The sequence below is a fragment of the Orbicella franksi genome, chromosome 12 (assembly GCF_964199315.1).
Source record: "Orbicella franksi chromosome 12, jaOrbFran1.1, whole genome shotgun sequence".
Lineage (NCBI taxonomy): Eukaryota > Metazoa > Cnidaria > Anthozoa > Scleractinia > Merulinidae > Orbicella > Orbicella franksi.
In genome coordinates this window covers 10,827,393-10,847,113 of record NC_138156.1, presented here as the reverse complement: position 1 = coordinate 10,847,113, position 19,721 = coordinate 10,827,393, and the positions used below count along the sequence as shown (strand labels likewise).

General features: G+C 38.7%; 3 protein-coding genes across 3 annotated transcripts; 2 read left to right on the top strand and 1 right to left on the bottom strand.

Annotated features, from left to right (window-relative positions):
- Positions 1–1,569: 1,569 nt before the first annotated feature.
- LOC145464358 (uncharacterized) lies at positions 1,570–2,887 on the bottom strand. Its single transcript, XM_081448214.1, has one exon. It carries the CDS (start codon positions 2,696–2,698, stop codon positions 2,183–2,185), a length of 516 nt encoding a protein of 171 aa, XP_081304340.1. The 5' UTR covers positions 2,699–2,887; the 3' UTR covers positions 1,570–2,182.
- Positions 2,888–3,039: 152 nt separating this feature from the next.
- LOC145464149 (uncharacterized) lies at positions 3,040–4,973 on the top strand. The gene has a single exon (XM_081447964.1). It carries the CDS (start codon positions 3,755–3,757, stop codon positions 4,448–4,450), a length of 696 nt encoding a protein of 231 aa, XP_081304090.1. The 5' UTR covers positions 3,040–3,754; the 3' UTR covers positions 4,451–4,973.
- Positions 4,974–9,492: 4,519 nt separating this feature from the next.
- LOC145463995 (melanocortin receptor 4-like) lies at positions 9,493–11,179 on the top strand. The gene has a single exon (XM_081447791.1). It carries the CDS (start codon positions 10,046–10,048, stop codon positions 10,955–10,957), a length of 912 nt encoding a protein of 303 aa, XP_081303917.1. The 5' UTR covers positions 9,493–10,045; the 3' UTR covers positions 10,958–11,179.
- Positions 11,180–19,721: the final 8,542 nt, after the last annotated feature.

Here is a 19,721-nt window from a genome sequence, read left to right as displayed (position 1 = left end):
TGATTTGCTTTTCGCAAATTTAACAATTTCGGATTTTCTGGCATCTTTTCTAGGAAATTTTCGTACCAATTGTCTCCATTTCGGAAATTTCGAGATTTTTAGTTAAATGGAAAACACCGAAAAATTGATAAAATTCTAACCATCTAGCAACTTTTCTCTCTATACAAATCTTGTTATACTTTAAACAATAAAATCATCGTTAATTGTCTCAGTCAAATATCAGTAATCTTGGTCTCTTAGGTCTCGCCCTTCAACTTACTGGTGTCCATCCCAGTGTTGTGAAGCAGTTATTAACATCCTCTCTCCTGAAAACATATCCACCTAAATTGTTACTCGTAGTGTGTGGTTGTTAAAGAAGCGTAGCTGTTAGTGTTATTATTGTTAGATGTTTTCAAATTGATCGGATAATCTAACTAGCGCGAAGATCTCAGATATTACAGAGCCGTGTAGCGCTCTAATGTAGTATTCACATTGGTCCTCACTCCTACCATTTTCTCTGTTGGTAGTTGGCTGGGGCTTTTCAATTTAAATTTAAATTTTTCAATGTTAAATTTCGGGATAATGTTACATTATGCATACCCTCAAAAATTACTACCTGTTAATTTATTTTACCTTTTCACTACTCACGTAATGGTCATAGTAATTTGAAATCTTACACATAACCCGCAGATTTTTGGACAAAATTATGACTTCGAGGCCTTCAACTCCCATTATGCTACAGAGATTTGTTCATCTCTTATCTAAGAAAGCCACCACAACAAATAAACTCTCTCGTAACATTCTTTTAATAAAACAAACATATTGACAATAACCCAACCACAATATAATATTTGTATATCATTGCAACTTTATTATACATCGTCGACACAATTTATAATACTATCAGTTGTCAACTAACCTATAAACCGCAGGGCCTGCGAATTCTACTACTGCAAAACACCACAGTATAACTTCAACTTCATAACAATAATCGAACTTTTCTCATACTCAATATTAAAATTTAGCTAGCCAAAAAATTATTCGTAAATCTATTCTTCCGAAGATTGTAGCAACAACAAAACCATCAACGAAGGTGAACACAATGTACGCGAAGACATCCCTTCAATGAAATCATCTCACCTTCTCTCAACGACTCGATAATTGTAAATGTTCGCTCAGCTTTCTGAGAAGTACTATCGTAACATTCGAAGAAAATATCGTTGATTCTTCACAATTTCTAAGACAGTTTCACCACACGTTCTTTTACTGAAGTAGAACAACTTGACAGATTCTCTCGAATCCTGATACCCCTTAAGACGTTTTTCGTAACTAGGATCATAGCGTACTATTCGCCGTTTAAAACTTTCGCTCACTTGCAAAGAGAAACTGAAGCAATTATGTAACAACCTTTCAACCGCACCTTAGTATCCATGTACTACTTATTATCACAAGGCTAACTAATGACGTGAATACTTTAACTTGACTTTTTCTCACCGACTATTCAGCTTTTTATAAACAATGCACAAATCGAAACAATTTATTTCATTTTCAGTTGTCAACTGACCTATAAAAAGTCAGCCTGCGGATCAATACTACTACTACATAAACGATATCATCGAAATGTACAATGTTCCCTTAAAAATCACAACGACTCAAAATAAATGTTCTTTATCACCATTGAACTTTTATCATACTCAACTATAAAATTTCGCTGTTCAAACAGTTGCTCGTAGATCTCTTCTTCCGAAGACTGAAGTGTGACATCAGGTGCTGGTTGATTCAACATTTCCTCAAGAACTGGGGTGAAGGCCTTGAGCCAAATAAGTTCATGGTCGCTGCCTCGTATTGCAATCCGAGCAGAAGCCTTCATACTGCAGGAAGACACCGGTTGGACTGTTTTACACTTATCGCATTTGACGCTTCTCTCTAGCATCGACGTAACATCACTTAAGTGCTTTCCGCATTCACAACACGACAGCCATTTCTTTAACTGTTGTGCGAAACTTATCTTCTCAACCGAAATTCTTCCGACATCAAACAGACTATCGAACAATTGTTCGCTTATATGTGGGAACTTTTCTTCTGTCGGCATGATCCTAGCACTGTGAGTTGTCGTAAGGTATCTCTGAAAATCGTAGAACTTTACAAGGACATTTTCAAAACTATAGCAGCTATGATTCCTGACTTCCTGGATGATGTCTCCCTACAGCGTCAGGCGTATAGTTCCACTATCGTCTCTTATGGCGCATCGGTCCAGCATAGTAACAACGGAGCCATTTTTCATAACGACCTCGCGAACACGATCTGCACGGAGACTCAAACATCCCTTCACTGAAATCATCTCACTTTCTCTCAACGACTCAATTGTTCCTATAGTTTTATATGTTCGCTCAGCTTCCTGAGAAGTACCCTCATCATATTCAAAGACAATATCGTTGTTGCTCACAGACTCGATGCGAGACCTCTTTGAAAGAATAATATCCTCTTCTAAGACACTTTCACCACTCCTCCTTTTACTGAAGTTAAGCAACTTCACAGGGTCTCTCGAATCCTGGTACCTCTTAAGAAGCTTTTCCTTACTAGGATCATAGCACACTACTTGCCGTTTACAACTTTCGCTCACTTGCAACGAAAAATTGAAGCAACGAAACGATCCTGTTCCGCTCTTCGCACGTCTGACATTATGTACGTACCCTTTCAACCGCACCTGATTGTTCATGTCCTACTTATATTATCTTCCGCGATATCACACTGCTTAACTGATGAATGCTCTGACTTAACTTTTTCTTACGATCCAACCCTTTATAAACAATGTGCAGATCGAAATTCGCCAATAAGAACAAGGAAAACACAACTCAAATGAAAACTAGCCAATCACCACTGCTAAATAAAAACTAATAATCATTCAGCGGAATTATTAAGATTTTATTACAAATAAATAACTTAAATTTTATCACGTACTCCATAAACACGAACAAAGTTCAAAACTAATCACAGCCAATCACACACCCGATGTGCTCTATTCTTATGAAAGCCCATGTAACATAAACTTTTGTTTTCCAAAACCCATGTAACATGACACTTTTGTTTTTCTTCTAAAACCCACGTAACATGACACTTTTGTTTTTCTTCTAAAACCCATGTAACATGACACTTTTGTTTTTCTTCCAAAACCCATGTAACATGACACTTTTGTTTTTCTTCCAAAACCCATGTAACATGACACTTGCTTTTTCTTCAAAAACGCACACAATATATACTATACTTCTCGCCAGTTTTCCTTCCAAACCCTTTCAACGAAAACGGTATTCTTTTCTGCTCTTCCCACCACTTAGTCCTAATCATTGATTCCATTTTCTTTTCTCTTATTTTCCGTTCCATAATTTACTTTCTTCTTACGACATCATTATCATCCCAAACGTCACGAAAACCATGCCTACCTCCACACCCCTTCACGTGTTCAAATTAGATTCCACCAACCACATTTCCTGATCTCCACATTAAACTTTGTACTATCATATCCAAGTACGTGATAAAATGTACCATGTTTACACCAAACCTAATCTAATTTACATCACAGCGATCCCACTGGTTACTATTTCCCTACTCCCATTGGTCACTCGCAAAAACATCTTATTTAGCCACCTGATTGGTGAATTTCGATCCATCCATACTCAATAAAACGTTCTTTCCATAGCACAATAAAACATTTTAAAACAGTCTCTGTGCTATACTCCTCACTCAACTCGCCTTCACCTATAAACAGTCACAAACCATGAATCAACTGCACCTCAAAGGCTACGTGCACAACGTAACTAAGACGATGCAGAGCAGATCAGGATCCACAAACTACTTTAACTTTTCATTGCAAGTTAGTGACACCCGCAAACGACGAGCCGTCTGTTACGATACTAACAAACAAAGCCTCATCGCAGGCTTCCAAGACTCCAGACAACCAATCAGTCTTCTCGACATCACAGAAAAGCCCAGTCTTCTCGACCCCTCCGAACGACATCTGATTCTCGGAAAAAAGTCTCGCATTGAACCCGTCAACAACGATGACATAACATTCCACTACGATGACACCGCACCCACAGAAGACCAGCCAGTCCTAACCACCATTGACAACGTGCGCCTGTTACACGAAAATCAGTTGGCTACAGTCAAAGGAATCCTCACACTTCGTACCGATTCCATTCGCGATGTCATTATGAAAAACGGCTTTCTCGTTCCCATGCTGGACCGCTGCACCATCACGGACAACTCTGGCACTATTCCCCTCACACTCTGGGGAGACCTCATCAAACAAGTTGCCAATGAAAACTCTTACTCCATTACGCACGTCCGTGTAAAACAATACGACTCCCAAAAGTACCTGACAACCACTCCGTCCACAACATCACTCCAGCCGACGGACATTACACTCCGCCCACCAACGAATTCTTTAACAGTTTCTTCGACCCCAAAATGATCACTGCTGACAGAATTCGCCTCGCAGATACTTTCAAGACCTGGCTTTCCTGCTCTAAGTGCCAAAATCAGTTACCTGAAGCGACATCCGCTTTAAACACCGTCCTGAAATGCCCTAATTGCAATGCATTTCAACCGGCATCTTCCTGCAAAACCAACGCCTCAGTACGCATCGCCGTACGAGACAACAAGCACGAGCTTCTGTGGCTCAAGGTCTTCACCCCACTCCTTCTAGAAATGCTCAGCCACTCATCCACCGATGTCAACCTCCAGTCCCCGCAAGAAAAAATTTATAAACAATTGTTCGAACTACGAAACATCACCCTCCACTGCAGCAAAACCTCAGACATCGTAAAAAGCATTTACTTTGACACCACCGAAAACAGTTAATCGAAGTGCCCTCTTAAATGACATATAACAATAGTGAGCTGTCATTTTCCCCCGTAAGTTACAAGTTGCGTTTACTTGATTTTTACGTGACATTGAACACAACTGGAACCGTTTTAAGATATTAAAAATAAATTGTAATATTAAATCACCCATTTTGTTCTCATTAAAACCATGAAAAACATCAATCTTTTGTGTTTAATTGCCTCGACATTCTAACAAATTCCTGGCCGAATGTTCCTTTGTAGAGGCTCGACAGCTATGTCTGCCGCCAAACTCTATCGTTTTTCACCCTTTTTCTTCAATATAACCCGCAAGATACAGCCATGCAAGAAATACGTTTTTCTTGACTTTTAAATAATAAAAACCAACATTGAAAATATAATTGCACTAACAATTCATTTCCCAATTTTGTTTGACAAACTACTTTCGAAGTTCATTTGAAATTTCCTTATGAATCAAATCGTGAATTTCAATCTTATAGCCAAGCCAAGCGCAAACCTACGGCAATCTTCGAACTCAGAAGAAGAAAGAGAAAGTAAACAATGACCTTCTTGCCCGAAAAGTGACACAATACCCGAATGGGTAAGTCTTAATACCAATGCACTCAAATTACAGAAAAAAGATATTCGCAATTCCCACTGCTGATGAAACTGTTATAACCTTCTCTAATTCCAAAAATACTGAGTTATTTTGTACAATCAGAAACTTACAAAACAAGTATTTCTTCCTCGTAACAAAACTTCAAGAAAACTTCTAAAAACTTAAATAGGCTCTTTGTAAAGCCATTAAAAATGGCTCTTCTTAACGCCCCTACAAAACAACAATCTTGGTCCAAGAGAACCTAGTTCCCACGATTTCTCATCTTCCCGCCCTTCCGGAGCAAGAGAGGAGAAACTATGGAAAAGGCTAGTTACGTGTCTCTCGGAATATCGGACATAACTATTAACTTATAAAAGTTTGAGGCGGCCTTGTATGAGTGTTGTCTATGCTGGCATGATCCTATCGGAGTTTGGGATGTGTCGAAACCAAAATAAACCAGCAACGATATCATGTTCTCCAGCAATATCCGGCGGTAATATCCTGAAAACGACGAACAAAACTATGATAGAAAAAAAAAATCCAAATTATTGTAGGTAGTGTGCCCAATTCTGAAAGCGTCGCACCTTGTTGAAAAATCTCCTCAAGAACACGAATGAACAATTGCTCGCTGCGGCCAAGACTACGTTATAGAAAATCTTTCACATTAAAATGAATTAACACCACACCTACTATGTAAACCTTTTGAACAGCGATTAAACTAATTTTAAACCATTTAGCACCATCATCACTGAAAGCCAAAGCGAAACCTAGAGTGAAAATATCTTTTGAAATTTTACGGCGCCGTCGACGTCCCAAACTCTAAATGGCGCGAACAAGATAGAACGACTCATCGCGTTCTGAATTTCGTTGTCGCTGCTGAAAAACAAGTTAGATTTATCTTCGACTGAAAGGAGGCTACAAAAAAATATATAATTTTCATTGTATCGTTAATAAATCAGTGTAAAGTAGGGTTAACAAGACTACACCACTCCAACGGTTGGTAACATTTGTACCCTTGATGTTCTCCTTCAACTTTCGGTATCTCACTAAGACAACGTATATATCTATCTATCTATATAAAAAACAACACAAATGAAGAGTAAAACAATATATTTTCTATCCTTCACCTATATTTAGGCCCTTTTTGTGCGCAACAACTGAAAAACCCACACAAAAACACACCCACTCTCGTACTACACCAGCCCATCTATTCCAAGAAAACACTCCTGCACGCTCAATGTGCCTATGTTTCATACATACCCTCTTACGAAAACTTAAAATAAACAAGACCATTAGTCTTCAGTTCGCCTGTTTCTACCCTCAATATAAACCAGTCAGCCATACAATTTTAAGCAAAATTTTATGGCTTACTATTTGCTAAATCTTACCATTACCAATGTAACATTTTATCTACATCATAAATTCTCAGCTTCTTTCTTGCTGTACATCGTAACCAAAGACACTGGTCAAATTAACCAAATCATTACTACATATAGAGTCCCATGAATTCTGCTATCTCCGCAGCCTTTCAGTTCACAAAAAAATAACTCTTGCACGCCTTGCGTGCCTATGTTTAGGTATTGTTATTTCTTATTTTTCCTTAGGTTATTTATTTTTTTACTTGTTTGTTTTAAACATTAATTTTTTCTATCCATCATCGCATCTCTGGGCAATGTTCTGATCCTTATTGCTCTTCATACAGTGTCTATTTTTCCTCCGACCAGACTTTTTTTTCGATGTCTGGCGATCACTGATCTTTGTGTCGGCCTTTTTGTGCAACCGCTCCACGCAAACTACATTATGTTTCCGTCGATCAGCAAGAATAGTTATACCTTTGTTTACCGAGTTCGAAATACTTTAAGCTGGATTTTTTTATGGAGTATCTGTCTTGACGTCAGCCGCAATTAGTGTGGACAGACTCCTCCCCCTGTTGTTGGGACTGAGATACAGACATGTCGTAACATGAAGGCGAGTTCGTGTAGTTATAATTTGTTTTCGGTTAATTGGTGCTTCACTTGGATCAACCTGGACCAATCAATCTGGTTGTGGGAAAAGACATCGCCATCGAAATAACTTCTTTTCTCTTAACACTTTCTCTAGCAATTTCGATTTTCTGTTACGCAAGGATCTACTTCAAACTGCGACGTCAAAAAGTTGAAGCAGTCATAATAAACATTTTTCGCAAGGACAACCGAACCAAGGGAAAATACCACTAAACATATATAGCAACATACAAAAAGCCAGTTCCTAGCATTTTGTGGGTGCAGCTCAGTGCCATTGGCCAGTAACCTGTCAGCGCTATACTCCTTGGATCCATGGCTGCTGTATATGTAATCGGATTAACAAATGACTTGGCTCGGATAACTGCAGCGACTCTAGTCTACTTTATCTCATCTCTAAACCTCATTCTGTATTGTTGGAAGATCCAAGAAGTGAAACAATCAGTGAAACACACAATCAAAATGCTTTACAACTTTTAATAAATTAGTCACATTATCTTTATAGATCAACATAGTAAAGCAAGGTGATATATTGCAGTGTGGGAACATCCGAAATATGCAGACATTTACGTAGGAAAACAACAAAGAGGTACAAAAAAGCACAAAACAGTCCATGGTTTGTTTAATCTGAATGGGACAGAATGAGAACGGCGTGAAGTTGACAAATTTAGCCGAAGGTCCCGAAGGACTCAGGTTATGTTTAAGGAGCGCGAATGCCCATCGGAAATTGTAAATGAAATTCCAGAATGACACCACTCTGAATGTGACTAAAACTTTATGAGACATCATAAGGGACACGATGATAATAATGATGGTGATGGGTATGTTGCATGGTAGTGGTGACGGTGGATGTGGTAGTGATGAGACTTGCTTATTGCAGACACAAGTTGTTGAAACGTCTGACCCGTTTGAATGGAGAGTTAGAGTACCGCTGCACGTTGCTGTTTGTTGCTACGTCACGGGGTTTTGCTGCATCATACAAACTGCTGACCCAATCTGGATGGCAGGCATATCACAGTATACCTAGGCTCACACGCTTTTAGAACTAAAAATAAACATTGTGTTTAGCGCTTTTGGGATCTCACGCGTCTAGAACGAAGAATATACAAATTGTGTTCAACGTTTTTTGAGTACTGTTTCACGACCTGTACGGGTCGTACGAGTTGTGTCAAGCAATTTACGGGTCGTATCTGTTCGACATTATTGAACAAGAATGATGTCATCAGCGTGCTATACTTCCTTGACGTACATTTTGAGGACTTTCGTTTTCGACTGTCGTGCATTATCAACAATTCTTCCTATTTTTCATATAAACAAGAAACCATCTCCATACTTAGGTGAATTTGTCAGGTCATAGTTAGTTAATATGCGGCATTTCATAAGAATCTGTTGCAAACTAATTGAAACTTGCCAATTTTTGCAAAGAAATGTGCAAAGAAATTGTAATAACAAGATAAAATCGCCTACAAAACATTAGCCTCCTAACGCAATAGGTTGGTATGGCTTGTCAGACTCTCCTCGCCAATCATAATCAGGCTATTCGTGAAAAGATTGGAAGTGAAAAGACCATTCACGATCCCTTGGTACTTCCATTTTCACAGTTCTAAAAGGGCGCACTGTTCAGTGTAAAATATACTGAAAAGTTAACTTTCACTACACCAATTACATGTAAGAGTTTTTCCTTCCCCTGCAGGTACTTTGATTTGAAAATGCAGTAGGCTCGATCACCAGCCGCTGTTCGGAGAAAGAGCCCGCGCTCCTCCCCCGAGCTCTCTTCTCGGGGAGGAATGTAGACTGGACTCGAGAAATGCAGTCGTTTCTCAATTAATGAACTTCCATATAGTTAATACTATATGGTAAAGTTTTGATAAGTAAATATTTGCTGTGTTGAATCTCATGTATTCAGTAATATGCAAATTTTTAGCGAACATAAATTACCGCAGGCGAATTAGGGAAATAAACCACCGTTAACTTCTCAAAAAAATGATTCCAGGCATAACAACATTATGTTCATAGAAATGTATGCTCATATAATTCCGTGTTCTTGAATTAAACTTTTTTCAGCACACGCAATAATTCTTCAGTTCATGTGCTCGTTATATCCAAAATGGAAGATTTTAATGGATGAACAGTGGAAAAATAGCCTTATTGCAAAAGAAGACAAACTATGTTCAGCTGTTATATTAATTCATAAACCATGACTAAAAAAGACCCGTCCGTGTCCTTAGCCTCTGGGCTACCGATACAATTCGTTCTCACTCAAATTTTATTCTTTTTGTCCATTATTTTATACTCTCTCAGCAATTGCGCACTATCGCAATCTTTTTCTTTTCGTTTTTTTCGCATGGTGGAAATTAACACGAGGCAATGTTGACAAATGAGTCGAAGCAACTGACATATCTATCATGACGATCATTTTGCAGCACAAGTATGACTTAGTCAGAATCCAATCAGAAAACGTCTCCTTTAGATGTTAAACATTACATATACACACATTGACGTAAAACAGTTATCCGCGACATGTAAAATTCTCAGTCCGATGATAAGGTGCAAGCTGACCGAGGTTTTCATCGACCATGTAACAGCGCTCTTCATAAAATCTGCAATTTTCTGAACGACCAAGAACAATGGCAAACATTACTGGAGATGTAAACTTCACAAGCAAACTGAACCAAGCTCTAAGTGACCCACCAACTGGCATACTTGCATTTTTTTCAGCCTTCAACGTTTTTCTTTCCATCACCGCATCTCTGAGCAATGCTGTGATCCTTATCGCACTTCATAAAGTCTCTTCTATTTATCCTCCGACGAAACTTTTCTTTCGATGTCTGGCGGTCACTGATCTTTGCGTTGGGCTTTTTATACAACCAGTTTATGCAACCGAGATTATGTCTCGTATAATCAAGATCAACATGAATATCTTGTTAACAAAAAGTCTCAGAAGTGCTTCTGCTTGGATTTTGTGCGGAGTATCTGCTTTAACATCGACTGGGATTGGTGTGGACAGACTTCTCGCCCTCTCGTTGGGACTGAGATACAGACATGTCGTAACATTAAGGCGAGTTCGTGTAGCTATGATTTGTTTTTGGTTGATTGGTGCTTCATGTGGAGCGATGTGGGTGATGTGGAGAGAGGATATTTTCTTTAAAGTATCTTCTTTTCTCATGTCACTCGGTCTGTTAATTGCGATATTCTGTTACACAAGAATCTACCTCAAACTAAGGTATTATAAAACCCAAGTACAAGACCGTGTCCTCCAAGGACAAACGAACGGAGGAATGATTCCACTTAACATAGCAAGATACAGAAAGTCAGTTTCTAGCATTTTGTGGTTGCAGTTGGCATTAGTTGCCTGCTATGCTCCTTGGGGTATTGTAATTGTGCTTTATTTGAACGATATAGAAAATGATGTGGCATGGCTGGCTACAGAGACTCTGATCTACTTAAACTCATCTTTAAACCCGATCCTGTATTGTTGGAAGATCAGAGAAGTAAGGCGAGCAGTAATAGGTATTATCAGAGAGCTTAACTGTTCTTAAAATAGTGGTTGAAAAAAATTGAGAAACAACCATGATTTATCAGAGGTTGTTAGATTGCCTGGATACCGCTAAGATCACTTTGTTTGGTTCATGTTTCAACCAATAGTAGCTCACACATAGTTCACATACATATTTAGACAAAATCCTGTAAGAAGCGCGGATTAAAAGCTCTCGTGCTATTTAACAGTTAGATTACGAGCTCGAGATTGTACGCCGAAGGTCGAATTATCTACCACCTTACAGAAATCGAGAGCGTACAATCTAATGGCCAACTCCTCCTGCAGGGAATCATGGTAGTTGTATTCATCAAAACAAATATCCAGTCCAAAATGATGAATACAACTACTATGATTTCCTGCAGGCACGTTTCAAAGAGAGAGTTTGCCATTGTTTTGGTCGAATTCCAACTAAATTTCTTTGAAATAGTAATTTCCGATTATTCTCCTATTATTAAGTAAAACTTCACGCTTCAGCTAAATCCCTTGCGGACTGAATCGCAGCTGCGGCAGCTGTACACTGACACTCATCAATTCATTCAATAATTTTTGGACTTTTTGGGCTAATATTTGTCTTATAAAACACGAAATGTCCGCGTCCGCGGGAAACTGTCCTTAAGGAATTGAAAAGCTCTGTTGTTTTTTATAAAAAACACGGAAAATGTTGCCTATTGTCCAATTTTTTAAATGTTCTTTTCGTCAAACATACGAATAGGAGCAGATGAGGCCGATGTCAAGGGATTTGGAAAATAGACTTATTTCAATCGTTAAAATGATTAAAAGTTGTTTACAGCCGTATTATCCATGAATAGACTCTACCAGGCTTGACCCCTATTAAATATATCACTGAAACGTAAATTGGAGTGTCCTTTCCTTAAACCGTGTTAAGACGATAGATTTGATATGGCTGATGCTATTCTTTCGGTCTACCAACTGATCTTTTTTCATTAATTCATGCTGTAAAAACTAAGACAAAAATGGCAAAATGTTAGTTGTTTTGCATAATTAGTAGAGAGGTAATTTTTTGTTTCCAGGAAACGTCAAATCTGTCACTTTCAAACCCAACTATGATTTTAAACTAGCTGACACTCAGTTTTTTTTCCCAAGAGTTATGCTGGATTAGCGGTTATTATTGCGTTCGCAGAACGCAGTTCATAATCTTGGGTTTCCTGTGGTTTCAAGGGTGACTTCTTTTGAGACTTTTTCGTCAAACGTCTTCTTTTTCTGCGCAGTTTTCAATGACGTCTACGTCATATGCGCAGCTCGTGGTTTTCGTAGTAATCTGAGCAAGTCTGAGCATTATAAAGCGGATTTCTAAAGCTAGAGGCTACCGCGTGGTTTATAGTTTATTTTATATGTTCACGAACACGACTTTGAATCGCCTTGGCTTTGAGATGTTAACCATGGGAACAGCTATATTTTATTGGCTGTAGTTTGATTGCATTCGTTGATTAGTTCCAGTCGCGACCTGAGTTAGCTCAGTCTTTATCCGGTAGCAATAGTCAGTTAGTGAAATCATTTAAGGTATACATTTTAAAGTGACGGCGTCGAACGCACTCATAATCTTTGATTACTACCCATATAGATTTATTATAACCAATCAGATTGCATCATTGCCGGTCAAATATTTTCTAAATATTGAACCGGGCGTTGTTCTGAATGATCACTCGCCTCCACTTTTGACGATGTTTTCGGTTGTTTTGTGGTTTACTCAGTTTACCAAAAGAATGAACTACCCGTAACAGTCTTGTTCCTTTTCTTCCAGTTCTCTTGTCCTCTTTTATTCCCTGATACTTCAAAGGTGAGTGAATGATGAATCGAATCTCAGAATTTTGCGGTGAAAGTTTATGACCGCTCTTTCAGTCCGTGATCGTGGAATTTGTTCCTAAATATTTTCGGTCATGTCATCGCTAAATCTCTTTTTAACCAAGCTTACTCGGGATCTTACCAGGAAAATACAGACCCTTGGTCTTTTCTGTTGGTATTGTATAGACCTTTTTGTCATTTTTGAGAGGTTTTTTTCCTTTTTTCGCGATCTTACAATCAAAATTCCCTTTCCCACAGAGACAAAGTCGATTATCCCACAGAAGTTTATCTATAAAACTCTAAATCGTTTCTCTTCCAGCTCATTTTACTTCCGTTGTCTCCAAATATTCCTTTTCAAACTTCATGCTAATGTTAGATAGCACATGGGTTGCTTTCTTTATCCTAGATTACGGATTGCTTCCGCAAGTTAAGGCAGTAAAGAGAGAGTGTAAAAGCCCGCGGACAACTTAACGATCCTATTCTTCAGGCAAGCCGTTCTCCAGGAACTAAAAAGTAACAGTGGTCAAATTTTATTTTGACATAGTCTGTCCATCACGGTCGAACTCCAGACATAAGAAAACAACACGTTTGCCTGTAGTTCTCTGTTTTTCCTGTTGTCCAGCACTTCTGACTTCTGCTCTTTTAACCGAGGACCTAGTATAGCTTTTAAAAGTTAATGAAATATGACTTCAAACGGACAAGTCACATATTTTTTTAAAAAAAAAACTAGCATTATAAATGTAACGTTAAATAACTTTAATTGAACTCCTCGAAGACATCTTGATAGCAGCCAAGATCGGATGCAACTGAAACACGCATAAATTACAGACAACTTATAATTAAATATGTCCAATCGGGTACATATCAGGCAGAGTATTCACACGCACCGAATGCTAATTAACTATGCTACGAAATATCGACACAATAAATATAGCATTTAATTTACCAAACTAACCACAATGAATTTGAAGAAGGTAATTTTTGGTGTTACTAGGAGTAAATGTAAATTTAGCTGTTAAAAACAGTAAAGTTGTCTAATAGTGTCTCCTACTGCTTGTTTTACTTCTCGCATCTTCCAGCAATACAGGACTGGGTTTAGAGACGAGTTTAGGTAGACTAGAGTCTCCGTTGCACTCCAAGCTACGAAGTTTATTCCTTTTGCAGATAGCATGAGCGCAATGCCAAACGGAACATAACAGACAACTAAAGCCAGCTGCACCCACAATATGCTAGAAACTGACCTTTTGTATCTTGCTATATTCAGTGGAGTCCCTCCTCCGATTGCGATCGGGCCTTGAGGGACATTGCTCTTAAGCCTTTTAGTTTCGGTGTTTTCAACAACCCTTCTCTTCAGGTAAGCGGTTTTCCCGCAAAAAAAAAAACGACTTCTACTGAGAAACAACTTCAAAGTAGTAGTAGTTAGTTAGTAGTTATGTAGCCCTTGTTCTGTCGGCTTTCACCATTCTGGACTCTACCGCCACAAAGTGTCAAGTAAAAATTAAAGAAGCTATATACATCAATTGGGAAAAAAGCCTGCTTAGCTAATTCATCATATTAATTTGTCTCTTTCATTTTATTATATTTTTTTTGCACGTTATTTTTGCGTTTGCTTGTTCTTTTGTTCTCGAATTCACGTATTTTATTCGTGTTATGCAAGTTATTCTAGGTAACACCCATTCTACAAAACCTGTATATATATATCAACTTGTATTTGAATCTTATAGACTAATTACAATAACGAGTAATAACTCGAGTAGATTATTAACGTGCTAGAGTAACAAAGTTTCGTTTCAATGATAAAAATCAGTTTGAGATGTTTAAGTTACTTCACGGCCGCCATGTTGGTGCCCATTTGGATGGGCACCAACATGGCGTCTCCATACAAAGCTCTGTGAATTTGGGTGAAGCACTTCTCCGAATTACGCACGAATGAACTGCAGGACCTAAATATTGGCGGGATTGTTTATATATCAATCATCTATCATACCCCACGTTCATGACTTATTTATTGAAGGGCTACGATTTTTGTGTGGGATACCTGTGGTATGCCACACTATTGTCATCGGCTCGTGTCCGTTAATGCAAATGAATTATATATCTCACACATGTACCCTTTGCGTACCTATTTTTATTTTGGATGACATGACAGTGAAAACCAGGAATTTTTTTCATTCTGTCGACAGTACTGCCCTGAGTCATCAGATTCACCATAATCTTGCTTCGTTTTTTTTGAGGCGTTAGCACTCCAAATAATCCTTGTTGCGATACACTTCGAAACAGTCTGTTATTCAGTTCGCCAAATGTTAGAAGCTGGATGCGCGATATAGTGGGTGCCAATGGCGTGCGTGAGCCTCACAAACGCGTACAATGGGCGACACGAGAAGAAAACGAACGTGTTTTCCCCAGTCTTGCTAGTAGTGAGCTCCGTTGAGCACGCTCTTTCCAGATTCTTTTCCACTCGTGTTTAAATGCCAGGTGACTTCCAAGCTAATGGCTCATCAGGATGTCCATGGTTTCTGCAGCATGAAGCTCTTGGAGAATAACTACCCCCAGCCCCCTCCTGGATGGGTTGCAAGTTCATTGCAGGGTTAACCCCTTAATCTTTAGATGGACTTAGATCCTGTCCCTCATGAACGCAAGCGAAAACAGAACGTTTCGGCACGAAGAAGGGTTGCAACCCCATATTTCATTTATTATTATTATTATTATTATTATTATTATTATTATTATATTTACTATGTTAGATCTGCAGTGGCTTGGTATTCTTCACCTGTATATTTAAATGTGGTGCAATCTCGTGTCCACGTTCTTTTCCACCTGAATACTCCATCAAGCGTCTGAAACCCTGGGGCCGAGGTTAGTGATTGTATAAATTCTGTTCAAAAATGAGCAAGGGATAAGCGCAATTCTAACTTATTCCTATCGCTTCTCGTGAAAGTTAAGACACGCTTGCTAGTCAACTTCAACTTCAACTTCACTTAATTTTGCAGTTACATTTTGAAATAACAATATTAGCATAAAAAAAAGAAAAAAAGATAGATATATAACAATTAAAGGTGACAATGGTATATAGTTTGTGCATCAGTGGAGGCTAAGAGAACCGCGAGGATTCGTTATGGATTCCCCATCCTTTCCATTTGTCTAATGGCATACTTGATACAATTTAAACCGTTGTCAGGAAAAAAAAAACAATTAGTTTTCAAATATAGCAGGCGTATCATTCTCATGACTCACGTTTGTTTCTTTTACAAACAGCTTGGCCGCCCTCGGTTTGAGCAAATAATCATCGAGTACCCGTCCAATCTACAGCGTAGCGTGGACGGAAGACATTTGATGTGTTTTCAGAGTGAAGTCTCCGTTGTCAAATTTCTCCGGAGACTTGATGTGCTGCTCAGTTAACTATCACTCACAAAGGACGAGGGAAACTTGTCTGTGATGGTTTTTTTGTTGACAAGATAAAGGAGTTATGTCAGAAACACGCCCTTTTTGTCGTAACAACTTAGATTGACTCAGAAAAAATAAAAATTGCGGAGCAAGTTTTGAAATGCACGTAGAAAGTTAATGCTCCACTACATTAGTACAAGCTATGTACATTTTAACAAAAGACGTACCATAACGTAAATATGGTAGACTGAAAAAGAAATATGAAACTGGCTTGATGTTCATTTTATTTTTACGGACCACCCGGGCACCTGTGCGTTATCGTGTTCTCTAAAAAAAACGCATCAAAACCTTTTCTAAGAAACATTTAAGCTTTTGTAATTTAATTTTTTTTTAAAGCCATAAGTATCTTTTATAGGGGATGTTTAAAAAATAGGTTTATCAAATTTGGTAAGATGACAAGCTATTTTCAGCTGCTGCCTGCAGTTTAATCCAAAAAACACTTGCGAAATAAAAGTTAAATATAACACATTTCGCCGCCAAATATACTAGAACCCCCCACACCTTACCGTCTTTGTTTTACCTCTACTATTCAACTTTCGATCTTTTGTAACATTTTAATTTCAATTCTTTCTAATCTAACAACTCGAAATGCTTCTTGTTAATCTTCAGGCTAGCTACTTACCCATCACTTTACAGCATGGACAAATAAATGACTTCATAATGTAAAAATGGCCAACTGACAACTTCAAAAGACCAAATCAACCGAACCCTTATAATTGAAAAAGTAAATTAACGGCGGCGTAAATGAAAACGGTTATAAGGAGAAACTGGATGTGTTATAAGCGACATATGAAGTATCAGCTTGATATAGAGCTGGAAACTGACCAAGGTTTTTTGTCAACTAACAACGATCTTTAATTACAGCGACTTCGATTTTCTGACCACCAAAGAAAACAATGGCAAACTTTACTGGAGATGGAAACTTTACATACAAACCGGACCCAGTACTCAGTCAACCACAAGCAGGCATACTAACTTTTATTTCAGCTTTGAACTTTTTCCTGTCCGTCACCGCATCTCTGGGCAATGCTCTGATTCTTATTGCTCTTCGTAAAGTCTCTTCTATTCATCCTCCGACAAAACTTTTCTTTCGATGTCTGACGGTCTCTGATCTTTGCGTTGGAATTATTGTTCAACCACTACACGCAGCCGATATTATCTCTGATATAAAATATATACACGTGAATGTTTTTTATTATATCGCCAAAGTGGTCTGGGCTTTAAGCATGCTTTTATGTGGTGTGTCTGTCTTGACATCGACCGCAATTAGTGTGGACAGACTTCTCGCCCTGTTGTTGGGACTGAGATACAAACATGTCGTAACATTAAGGCGCGTTCGTTTTGTTATAACGTGTTTTTGGTTGATTTGCACTTCAGCTGGAACGATCAGGCTTTAGTCACAAGGCATCGCCACCAGATTAACCTCAGTTGTCTTCGCACTTTCAGTGGTAATCTCCATCTACTGTTACACGAGGATCCACCTCAAACTGCGACGTCAGCAAGACCAAGTGCAAAACCAGGTCAACCAAGGAGAAGTGAGAGGAAGAAATAGTCAAATGAACATAGCAAGCTACAGAAGAACCGTTTCTACCATTTTCTGGGCACAGCTGGCATTAGTTGCCTGCTATATTCCGTGGGCCATTATGATCGTGCTACATGAGAATGGCATAAGAAGTTATCTGGTTCGGAAAGCCGCAGTGACTCTGGTTTTATTGAACTCATCTCTCAATCCGATCCTGTATTGTTGGAAGATCACAGAGGTCAAGCAAGCAGTGAAAGACACAATCAAGCAGCTTAAATATTTTTAAGAAATTTGGGGCGGACTGAAAAAGAACCTGGCAAATTTATTCTGAGGAAAGTTTTTGTCCGAAGACTCTGACGTTGTACAAGCGTTGCGGAAGCGGGGATGTTCGTCGGAAAAATTCAATTAAACTTCTAATAGATGCTAATTTTGGCAAAGCAAAAGCTTTTTTAAGCCCTAAAAGATACCATTCTAAAAGCACAGAGAAATATGACTTAAGTGGGGCTAATGACGATGGCGATAAATACACACACATCAAATGCTAAAAAAAGGAGAGATTTTATGTCAGAACACCCGTCAGATCACCCAGATCTATCCAAACTCGTTCCCAGAGTTTTTGTTCCCCTTGACCAGTGGACGGAAAACGAGAGTTCTGGGAGCAACCATTTCAGGCATGCGCCATAGATGCAGACTGCGCAGTGAAACTGGATGGGCAGAATCACCAGAGTTCGGTTATTTCAAAATGGTTGCTCCCAGAGCTCTCGTTTTCCAACCGCTGGTCAAGGGGAACGAAGACTCTGGGAACGAGATTGAGATCTATCTAAAACGTGAACACAGAATGACAGGCAACCCTCACAAAATACCTTGGCAAAAGAAATACATTTGAATTTTTGCCCTAACCGAATGAGACCGAAATCCTAAATCTCCACACATTAACGTAACCAGCGTCACAGTGCTCATAAATTTGTTCCCCAACGAAAATTCCATTTAGAATCGCACTCGAGTCCGCCATATGATGATAGCTTGAATTCATCGACGATTCTCACTTTCAACACACAAGTAGACTGCCAACACACAAGGATTTCTTTTAAGCATGAGGCTTTTAAGGAGTCTTAAAAGTGAGACTTTTATGGAGTCTTAAGAGTAAGGATTTTACGGAATCTTAAAGGGGGAGTTTTACGGAGTCCTATTGGTGAGACTTTTTTGGCGTCTTAAAAATGAGACTCTCACGGACTCTTAAAAGTGAAGCTTTTACGGAGTCTTAAAAATGGGACTCTTTGGACCCTTTAAAGTAAGGCTTTTAAGGAGTCTTATTGGTAAGACTTTTAAGGCTTCTTAAAAATGGGACTGTTAGGGACTCTTTGACCAAGGTGAGACTTAACGGAATCATTAAAGTGAGACTTTTCTGACGGACTCTTAAAACTGGGACTTTTACTTAGTCTTAACAATAGGACTCTTAAGGACTCTTAAAGTGAGACTTTTACGGAGTCTTAAAAGTGAGACTTTTTGAAACTTTCTAGAATAAAGAGCAAACAGTGGATTCCAAATCACTTTTTATGTAGGTAACAATACAGCTATGCTTTCTTCTCTCTAATTGTTTGTTAGGAAGAGATTGAATTTGTTTCCCCTGACCAATTAAGACCTTGCAAGAGTAAAGCATTAACTTGGAAAATAGTATATTTTCCAAGCTGTAGGTATGGTGGGACATTCATTCGCCCTTCATTCTCTCCTTTGCTCCTTCGTGCGCTTCTTGTTAGACTTTTTTTGTGATTCCGCGGACTAATTTAAAGGCTTTCGCAGTTGCAGCGAACTACAGTTATTTAACGTGGAGGTGAAACGATTTCTTCCCCGTGTGATTAGTTCTAATTTAAATTGGCAATGCTTTTCATTTGTTCTTTGCCTTTCCGACGCAAGCACTCAGTACCTCACTGCAGAAATAATCTACAATGAGGAGATTTTCGCATGAGCGTGTCTATCTATTGAAGCCGTTGGCGCA